This window comes from Medicago sativa, chromosome 6 (genome assembly GCF_051527215.1).
Source record: "Medicago sativa cultivar Bolivia chromosome 6, Bolivia_mono, whole genome shotgun sequence".
Lineage (NCBI taxonomy): Eukaryota > Viridiplantae > Streptophyta > Magnoliopsida > Fabales > Fabaceae > Medicago > Medicago sativa.
The window spans coordinates 61,479,531-61,490,718 of record NC_140754.1 but is presented as its reverse complement, the minus strand read 5'-3'; the positions used below and the strand labels follow the sequence as shown (position 1 = coordinate 61,490,718).

Genomic DNA, 11,188 nt, shown 5'->3' with positions numbered 1-11,188 from the left:
TCCGTCTTCTCGAAGGTCCTTGCAGTCTAACTATGCTAGGTATTTTAGGTAGTCCCACAAGCATTCACCATGACATCTTCAACACAGGACATCTCCTGTTTCCTTGAAGGTCTCCTTGCATCCAATCACCCTTGGCCTTTTTTTAGAGTAATCCCGCAAGTCGTGCTATACATTCTTCAACCTTATGAAGAAATCCCTTGCTCACCATAGAGCATAGCACCCAAGGTCCTCCATAGTTGTACCATTACTGGTGTGTTCAACTCCACCTCAAGCTGAGCGTACTCTACCTCAACTACCAAATGAGTACATCCCACTATGTCTTCAACCTTGAAACTCCACCTCAACAGGTAGATCATGAGTATTCTTACCACCGCCTCTCCAGGCTGATCATGAGTATTCTTACCACCGCCTTTCCAGGCTGATGTTGAGTGTTTAACGTCTCTCCAGACGAACACCACTCCACTAGGCATCAATCCCAAGGTGACCAACATCACCTTCCTCATCCTCCAAACAACACCACACCATCAGAGCACCCGCATCCTCAAGACGCACCTCAATGTTCTCCAAATCACCAATGATTTTGTTGAACTCCACAAGTAGCTCCATGATGGCCTTTAACTTTACCATCCTGAATAAGTAAAGTTGTTGCTTTAGGAATTGCTGATGAGCCAAAGACTTTGTCATATACAAATATTCGAACTTTGACCACATCAATGCCGCGGTTGCTTCCTTTGTTGCTTCTCTCAGAACTTTATCCCCGAGGCACAAGACAATGGCACTCCTGGCCTTGTCCACCATCTCGGTCTTCTCCGCTCGTGACATGGTGACCGGTAACGAACCTTCACCCTTCAAAGCTTTCTCACACTTTTGCTGTATTAACACCGCTTCCATCTTTACCTTCCATAACCCAAAATCGTTATCTCCGGTAAACTTCTCAATATCCCACTTCGAACCCATGGTACTTGATTGTCCTTTGACCCTTGCCCCACGGTGGGCGCCAATTGTTGCGAATTCGATGAAAAACTCACACCAATAACAACTTGATGTGTGGAGCAATGGATAATTAAGCAACCAAAATCAAAATGTATGGAACAATTATAATCACAAGCCAAAAGTAGAAAACAACAGCGAGAGAAAAGGAAGAGAGAACACAAAGAATTTGTTGACCCAGTTCGGTCCAAATTGACCTAGTCTGGGGGAGAGAGCAGCCCTCCGTTCCACTATATGATGAGTAACGTTACAAAAGAGATATCAATGGGTTACAAGAATAAGTCTCCCGCCTAATTCTACCCAAATCCCAGCCTCTTCCCGTAACCAAGAGACTCAATCCTAATAGTGTTTCCCAAGGTGAATCAACCCTCAAAACCTAGTGTTTGTTCCAAAGAGACAAACTCTATACAAACCCTAGTTTTGCTGTTGCCTTTCTAAACCCTTGTTTCAGCCCCCTCTATCTCAAGGTTTTCACTGATACAATGCCTATATTTATAGTAAAAGTAACTCCCATAAAATTGTACCAAATCTGGCCCAAAAAATACGTTTCTGAAAAATAACAGCATGCAAAATCGGGCCCCGATTTTCCAAAATCGGCCGTCGATTTTTACAGCAGCAACAGCTTCCAACATGCGTCCAAAATCGGGCCCCGATTTCCAAAATCGGCCACCGATTTTCCCAGTTCCAGCAAACATGATTTTGGCCTCCAAACTCTAATTTTGAGTCACTTTCACAACAATACATATAGGATTTTTCTTAATTTTGTATTCATTTCTTTCTCCAAAATTAATCAGCATCTTAATTACTTCTTCAAATTTTGTTTTGATATAGCATACGTTTTGCTAACCCCAAGCAACCAGGAAGCATTCTAATCTACTTTGTGAATTTTTGCGATTGTTTTCAAAAATTGAAACTGGCTTATCTGTAATTTTTGCGATTGTTTTCAAAAATTGAAACTGGCTTATCTGTATTTAGTCAATAGGTTTAGACGGAGCCATTGTCGGATCCCCTAGAATATGATCCCTCCATCGTTATTCGTATGTAGTGGCTGCATTAAAAGTCTATTACTGACAGGAAATATTATATAGCAGTGTAGAAACCTATTCCACCAAGTGTTTTCAATGAATATTGGTTTGAATATGTTACAATACTTAAATTTAACATATCATGGTTAAGTCTAAATTCATTATTTGTGTAAGTGAAAATACAACCAAGGCATGTGTGTTATAGACAAATATCAGACCCTTAAGAATAGTCAAAATGCAGAAAACTCTCAAAATGTCAACACAAGCATTGAGAAACTAGGACAAAGTTCGAAGTATATGGTTTCAAACTAATTAGTTTAGCCTGTCACGGAACAAAATTATTAATATGTACGTACCACCGGATATAGTGGAGATAGTTGCTGCGCAGTGTGTGCATTTTGTAAACATTAATATTGTGATCATTTATGAGATGGAATTGTGGATCTTTGCAAAACTTTCTCGAGTACTTTTTCCTGACGTTTGGATGGAAGGAGTTACGAGATATATATTTGATATAGAATTATTACAATGGTCCATCAATGTGAAGAAATTTCTGTAATACTTTTCAATTTATAAAACTATTATTTTTTGACTCATTTGAGTTCCACTTCAATTTTTAAAAGATTGATTTAAACACAAGTATTAAATCCAAAACATCATAAGGGACATGAAAAACCAGAAACTCCATTTGTCTAGTAGATCATGCAACTCCAAAAGGTGAAAAGATAGTATACTGCAATGGTATTATTATAGAAATATGCTCTATATTCACATATCTGTAAAACAGTACATAGGAGGTATTTATAGAATAGGCAGTGTGCTAGTCTTGCCAGAAAATAGGAGAAATTATTCTATCTATAAATGCTACTTATTCTCCCTTTAAATGCTAATTCTAATACAGCTAATTACAATTAATTAGTATTTACAATAAGTCAAACAAGACAGAATCTGATTGATTCTGTGATAATATTCAACACTCCCCCTCAAGCTGGCATGAATATGTCATTCATAGCAAGCTTGCACACCATGTCATCGAACTGTCTATTGGGTAAGCTCTTTGTGAGGACATCTGATACTTGGCTTTTGGTAGGTATATAGGACATACAAATCTCACCACTGTCAATTTTTTCTTTAATAAAGTGCGTGTCCACTTCAACATGTTTCGTTCTATCATGTAGAACAGGATTATGAGCAATAGAAATAGCTGCCTTATTATCGCAATAAACTTTCATTGGAGTTGGGCATGCAATCTTCAATTCTTGCATGAATTTTTTGATCCATAGTACTTCAGAAAAACCATGAGCTACCGATCGAAATTCAGCCCCTGCACTGCTCCTAGCTACAACATTTTGTTTTTTGCTCCTCTATGTAACTAAGTTTCCACCAACAAAGGTACAATAACCAGATGTAGACTTCCGATCATTTATATTACCTGCCCAGTCAGCATCTGTATAGGCTTCAACCTGTATATGCCCTCTGTTTCTGAACATTAACCCTTTTCCTGGAGTTCCCTTTAAATATCTCAATGTTCTGAAAACAGCTTCAAAGTGGGCTGGCCCTGGTGCATGCATAAAGTGGCTTATTACGCTCACAGCAAATCCTATATCAGGCCTTGTATGTGATAGATAAATTAGCCTACCAGCCAACCGTTGATAGCGTTCTCTATCTATTATTTCATCTTCAGCAGCTGATTTTAGTTTCACATTAGGATCAATTGATGTTTCTGCTGCCTTACACCCGCCATCCCTGTTTCTGTGAGTAAATCAATTATATACTTCCGCTGGTTGAGGAAAATTCCTTCTTTCGATCTTGTAAACTCCATACCGATAAAGTATTTTAATTTTCCAAGATCCTTGATGTCGAACTCAGCCTCAAGTCTTCTCTTTAGATCACTAATCTCTCCAATATCATCTCCTATCATAATAATGTCATCAACATACACTATTAAGATGGCAATCTTACCTTCACATGATTGTTTGAAGAACATAGTGTGATCTGCTTGACTTTGAGTGAAGCCATGTCTCTTGACAACACTTCCAAATCTCTCAAACCAGGCCCTTGGCGATTGTTTTAATCCATGCAAGGATTTCTTCAATCTGCAAACTTTACCTCTTCCAAGCTTATCTTCAAATCCCAGAGGCAAGGTCATATATAATTCTTCATGTAATTCTCCATTTAAGAAGGCGTTTTTAACATCATATTGATGTAGGGTCCAGTTGAAATTTACTGCAAGAGAGAGAAGAATTCTGATGGAATTGATCTTAGCAACCGGGGCAAAAGTATACTGATAATCTATACCATGAGTTTGAGTGAATCCTTTTGCTACTAATCTTGCTTTGTATCTTTCCACACTTCCATCAACCTTGCACTTCACTGTAAAGACCCACTTACATCTGCCTTTTTGTCATAAGGTAGATCAGTGATACACCAAGTGTTAATTTTGTTCAACGCATTCATCTCTTCTTTCACTGCTAATTTCCAATTCGGATCACCTATTGCTTCCTGAATAGTTCTAGGCACAAACAAATTAGAAATCCTTGACACATATGCTTTGTGAGTGTGTGATAACTTGTCATATGACAAGTAATTAGACATGGGGTGTTTAGTACATGTACGGGCACATTTTCTTTCAGCAATAGGGATATTGAGGTCTGGAATATTTTTTCTCAAAGCAATTGGAAGATTAATATCAGGAAAAGACAAATCAGGTAAATCATTGGATGAGTGAGAAGAATTACCGGAGGAACTAGAAGATGGATTATCAGTAGGACCTTCACTTGGAGAATCCGATTGAACTTCTACTGGAAAGACAATGGGGCTTGTACCATCTTTGTGAAATTTTTTCCGAACATACACTTTATGTTCAGGATTTTTAAAACAGTGTTTCTCCCTCTTCACCCTCTGTTTCAAATACTATATGTTCTGGCAATTCAAGGTTAGATTTTCAAGGTTCTATTATCTTAGCATCTAGGTGATCATTTGTTACAATATCATCTAAAACAGGTAAAATTTCCCAAAAATTATCTTCCTTGTTACTACTTTGACCCTCCCCCTGAAGAGAATTTTTTTTCAAAAAAAGGTTGATCTTCAACAAAGTGGACATCCATGCTTTCAAAAAATTTCTTTGTAATTGGGTTAAAACATTTGTATCCCTTTTTATTGGCAGCATAGCCAAGAAAAACACATTTTTCGGCTTTAGGATCCAACTTGGAACGAAAAATATTTGGGATGTAAACATAACAGAGACAACCAAAGACTCTAAGAGTGTGTTTGGATGGGGGAATGTTTTGAGGGAATGTAATGTTATGAGGGAATTCAAATAATTTGAGGTGAATTCCATTGTTTGGATGAGAGAATGTAATGTAATGTTGAGGAAATGTAATGTTATGAGGGAATTCAAATATTGAGGTAAATTGCCTAGAATTTTAAATTCTTTGAATTAGATAAAAAGGGAATTCAAATAATTTGAGGTAATTCCATTGTTTTAATTTTTGAAGGACCCCAAACATTTCTATGAATTAGATAAAAAGGTTTGGAAGCATAATAACCTCTTGAATTAAAAGACACACGATGATCTTTAGCTAAATGACAAGCATCACAATGAAATTGTGAGGAACTTAGTTCTTTGGAAAATTCAGGAAACAGATGCTTAAGATAAGAAAAACTAGGATGGCCTAATCTTTTATGCCATAACATGATTTTATTTGAAACAAGAGGTGGACTTATACGGCTTGAACTGAACATTGCGGTATTACCAAGAGGAGTTTCATCAAAGTAGTACAGTCCATTAATCTCTATAGCAGTTCCAATCGTCTTCCCCGAGTTCTGGTCCTGAAAAATACAAGTAGAGGAACGAAAAAGAACAGAACAGTTAGAGTCCTCAGACAGTTTATGAACAGATAGAAGATTATAAGCAAATTTGGGAACATGTAAAACAGATTGCAAAGTGATTTGCTCTGATATTTTTATGTTGCCTTTACCTGCAATACTGGAATAACTACCATCAGGTATCCTAACTTTTTCAGAACCTGAACTAGGAAAATATGAATTGAATAGATTAGAGCAATTAGTCATGTGTTCAGATGACCCCGAATCTATTATCCAGGGGTTGGAATGGTTTTGGACAGATAGTGCCCAAGAATCCTTACATGTTTGTGCCACAGTACCAACATGAGTATTAGGAGATGAATTGAACTTTAGAAGCTTAAGAAGGTGGTTCATCTGCTCCTTAGTAAATGAAGATGAAGCAGCATCGTAGGTTGTGGGCATAGGTCGGTGACCAAACTTACCAGCCTTGCTATTGTTTGGCCTACCATGTAGCTTGTACAAGTTTTTCGAGCGTGACGATTGCGGCCACAGTAGTCACAAACTAAATCAGTCTTGTCACCACCTCGCGGATTAGGGAAAGATTTCCGATTGACTTGAGGAACGGCCAAGGCAGATCCTTCAATCGATGGCGGGACAGCGGCTATCTTTTTCCGAGCATCACTTGCCTACGACTCTCTTCGAGATGCACTTCCGCAAAGACGTCACCAATTGGAGGGATAGGATTCCTACCAAGGATTCGGCCACAAACCTCATCAAACTCAACATTTAAACCTGCAAGAAATTTGAAGACACGGCTAACATCCACCATCTTCTTGTAGTGCTTGCAGTCCTCAGGTGACTTCCACTCATATTCATTGAAGAGATCCAGATCTTGCCAAATACGTTTGAGACAATTGAAGTATTTGGTGACTGAATCTTCAGCTTGCCGAATTTCTCCAAGCTGGAGAGTTAATTCGTAAATTTGGGACTGGTTTCCCAAATCAGAGTACATTTGAGAGACACTATCCCAAAGATCTTTTGCGGTATTCATGGAATCAGACATTATGTGAGATGGGAAGAAAATTGAAAAAACAAACAAACGGAAGCAAAATAAACCCTATGGATTTCTTGCTGCCACTGATACCATATAGAAATATGCTCTATACACCATATAGTGTGCTAGTCTTGCCAGAAAATAGGAGAAATTATTCCATCTGTAAATGCTACTTATTCTCCCTTTAAATGCTAATTCTAATACAACTAATTACAATTAATTAGTATTTACAATAAGTCAAACAAGACAGAATCTGATTGATTATGTGATAATATTCAACAATTATGTATTCATGTAAATCATGCAACTGCTATTAATTTCTACCATGGTTTTTAATTGATAAAACTCTTATTTCTTGACCTATTCTAGTTCCATTTTAATTTTTAAAACATGGATTTAAACACAACTAATTGTCTAGTAGACCATGAAACTCCAAGAGAATGAAAATAGAGTATAATAACATCTCAGAACTCTAACAACTGTAGAAACACTTTAGCTATAACATGATATTAAAATCATAGCCCAAAATGCTGAAAACTAGACTTAAATTCAGAATTTTTTATGAACAGCTAGCAAGAGCAAATTGAGAGCACTAACTTTTATGAAAACAGATTTTTGAGCCAAAACTATTGTTATCAATCAATGCATCAACCAAGCATCATGGCAAAAACCCATGTAATTATAATCACATTTCATACCTCTAATAACTGGAAATTTTATTAGCTATAACATGATATTAAAATCAAATGCAAAAAGCTCGAGTCAAATTCTATATTTAATATGAAACGAAGGTAAAAGCAACTAAGAAAATCCTCTTCCATTTCCAAGGTTTTAAACAACAAAGTTCACTTTTTCAGCACAACATATAAAGTATAAAATCAAATCCAACCACAATCCTTCGATCATATCATAAAATTTAATATGACAATAATTTCCTTGTTTTGTTGTCTAGAGCCACCAAACATGGCTTCAAACTATAAAAATCACAATCTTAAATATATATGAAAAGAATGCATTCTCCTTAAGCATGGCTTGTAATCATCTTCAATTGAGTCAACTTCAAACTATAATATCCCTGGAATGATAATATTAAATCATTAGAAGGAAAAGGAAAAAAAAATCAAAATCTAAGTACTCAGCGAGAGTATCTTTCATCATTGAGTGTATGATTCTGATTTCATAACCTAATATATAGTATTTAAAGGTAGAATTGATAAAATAGGTGCCCCGGTTGAACTTGAAGGTCTCTGTGTAAGTCATTCATCTTTCTATTCATTGGGCACAGTTGGGTAAAAAATGCATTGAACTGCCCATCTGCAGTTAACTGCAGTTGTTGCCGTTCGATAGCAAACCGCAATTAACTGTCGTTGGAAGTAAAAAGGTAATTTCAGATGCCAGAGAGCAATTCTGGAAGCTTAAAGAACAATTCTCCTAATTTAATTTCATTATGCATGTACCAAAAAGTAGAATAAATGTGTACGGGTACAGATAATCACATCTCAGACCTTACGAACTGTAAATGGTTTTTATCTATAGCATACGTCATATTCTAAATTTAGTATGAATAAAAAGGGACATAAACTAAGATAATTCCCTACCAAGGTACGAAACAACAAATTCACTTTTTCAAAGTAGATAATAAACTTCAACCACAATCCTCCCATAAGGAAAAAAAACACAAACCATTGATCATAATCATACTGAATTACCAACACAAGTAAATTTCAAACCTATCCCTATATATGTGATTTTTCTAATAATAAATCACAATTAAAAAATCCACGAATCCTAAGGTTTCATCATCTCATTTTAGCTCTAATAATATTGCAACAATTTCCTTGCTTTCTTTCCATTTAAAAAACAAAATCCTAACAACATACAAAAACTATTGTATCTAGATCAGCAATGAAGGTAAACGTGAAAGATTTCTATAAGAATTAAACATACAGAAGCCTCCAAATTACAAATTTTCAAAAACCAATATGAATAAGCTGGGAAAAAAAATATGTATACACAAGCACTCATAAGAATATGTACCTGAAGATGCATGCCTTTAAATCGCATCAATTTATAAACACTTCGGCGAATGGACATTTTGTATTAAAGCAGTTCACTAGCCTTTTTACTTCCCCATCTGATATATCTGACGAATTCACTTCCAATTTCAATGACTTCAATTTAACAAAGCAAGGAAGTTGACTAATGATTATATCCGAAGTTTGGAAAAGTAGAACCTGCACAAATAAAGTTTATTAGACATATTTTGAAGAGTACTAAATTGTAGCTATATCATAGCAGAACTTGAACAACTCGCTATTATTGTTTGATACGCTATTCAGTACATAATGTTGTCAAATAGTGGTGCAATAGAAATATAACATAACGTAATTTGAACAAACTACAATTATCAACAATTTGCGAATTCATAATACTGATCTGGATAGAGAGATTGAGTATTGAAAAGAAAGTAGACACATCGAACATTATATAAGCAATATAAGAAACATAAAGGAGAAAACATACACAAGAGATTACCTCAAGAGCACCTGAAGAGAGTGTCAATATCTTAACATAATCAGCGAGTACTTGCAGCCAAATAATTAAGGCTGAATATTTCCTCCCAGCACTTGATTGAAAATAAAGAACATGAATATTTACTTGTTTAAGAAAAGAAAGATCACATGCAGATACCTCGGGAAGGCAATCACACCAGAGTGTGAGAGATTTAAGGTTTGGAGTAGAAAGCACAATTTTGTAACTTAAAGCAGGAAACATATCTATTTTCAAATTAGAAAGCTTAGAATTAGATATGCAGAGTTTTGCGTTGCGGCGTACTGCACAACCGTCAAGGATCAAAGTGCTTAACATGTGACAATTTCGAAAGGGATCAACTATGCCCTCGTCATTTGCAGCAAAAGTGACATATCCAAGATGCAATCTTTTCAATGCAGGCAACTGCATGGAAGAAGGAAGTTGTATTCTCTGGCCAGGAACACTCCAAAAGGAAAGATTTAGATGTGTCATGTTATTTAAAATAAGGGTCGTGTTAACCAGTGCCCCCGGGGCACTGGTTAAGCAGCTAAAAGTGGAAAGAAAAAAGAAAGTCAGCATTAAAAGCAATACTTTTTCAAGTTTCAAAAAGTAAAATGCACAATTTCCGAGAAAACATTTCCTTTTATAATTCCTTAACCAGTGCCCCGGGGGCACTAGTTAACATTTCCCTTAAAATAATATCATGCAAAGAAATTGAGTTATCACGATGAGACAAAAATGAAAACACAAATTGGCTATACTTTGAAAGATTAGTGAGTTGTCGCCAAAGATCCTTCCATCTAGTCGACAACACACAAGTTTGAACAGCTTGTTTTGTGTTCATAAATCTCATTATGTGGAGCAAAACAAAGTCAGGTAAGTTACTCATCCTATCGTTTTCGGCTTCTTCTCTACCTCTTTTACCCTTCATCTTTCAATTCAACTTCCACTACTCGTTCTTTTCCTTCGGTCACACCTAACCTATTAAATTTAAACATACAGGCGTCATAAGATCCCCATTTGGGATGAAATATAAAATATAACAAGAGGTATAAGAAATATAATCTAAAGACGTGTACAAAATTCAATATTCATGGTTCATATTGATATTTTAGAGGTTCTATATGCAATAACAAAATTCAATATTCTATATGCAATAATAAAATACAAAAACTAGGTCAAAACAAAATTCCATATTTTATTTAAATTAACAAAGGCTTAAACACTTTGGTACCACATTGATATTTTAGAGGTTCATATTGGTCCATTATTTAAAAAAAGGTGCGGATAGGTCCTTCAATTTGTGTAATTGGCACCACATTGGTCCTTTCCTTGTGAATTCATGGTTCTGTTCGAGATCCATGCAAATTCATGTTGGATCCACCCTTTGTACGGTTGTTTAAAGATTTCATAAAAGAAGTTGATAAGAAACCTTGGAAATTTGGCATGTTAGCTCGTATAGGGAAGAAGATTGGTTGCAATCCCTAATTTGGGGTGAAGAATTTGGAGAAAAGTGAGTTCCAATGAACCCTAATTTAGGAGATGCTAATTCTCATGTCAGGTATACTGCAGTGAACGACGATAGCCTTTTATGGATGGAAATTACTAACATGTACCGAATAAAAAATTAAAGGACATGTCTACATTTTTTTTTAATAAGGGACCAATATAAACCCCAAGTCCAACATAAAGATAAGCTACCAAAAAGGTGTTTAAGCCAGTAATAAAATACAAAACTAGGATTTGAATTTCAGCTTGATACGACTAAGGTGTATTATAT

The 11,188-nt window shown here is 35.8% G+C and overlaps 1 protein-coding gene across 1 annotated transcript; it reads right to left on the bottom strand.

The window, feature by feature from the left end:
• Positions 1-7,802: 7,802 nt before the first annotated feature.
• Positions 7,803-10,378, bottom strand: LOC146916102 (F-box/LRR-repeat protein At1g55660-like). The gene is made up of 4 exons (XM_085721545.1): positions 10,170-10,378; positions 9,412-9,904; positions 8,914-9,110; positions 7,803-7,951 (listed from the first exon to the last, which is right to left on the bottom strand). Exons 1-3 carry the CDS (start codon positions 10,337-10,339, stop codon positions 8,940-8,942), a joined length of 834 nt encoding a protein of 277 aa, XP_085577671.1. The 5' UTR covers positions 10,340-10,378; the 3' UTR covers positions 7,803-7,951; positions 8,914-8,939.
• Positions 10,379-11,188: the final 810 nt, after the last annotated feature.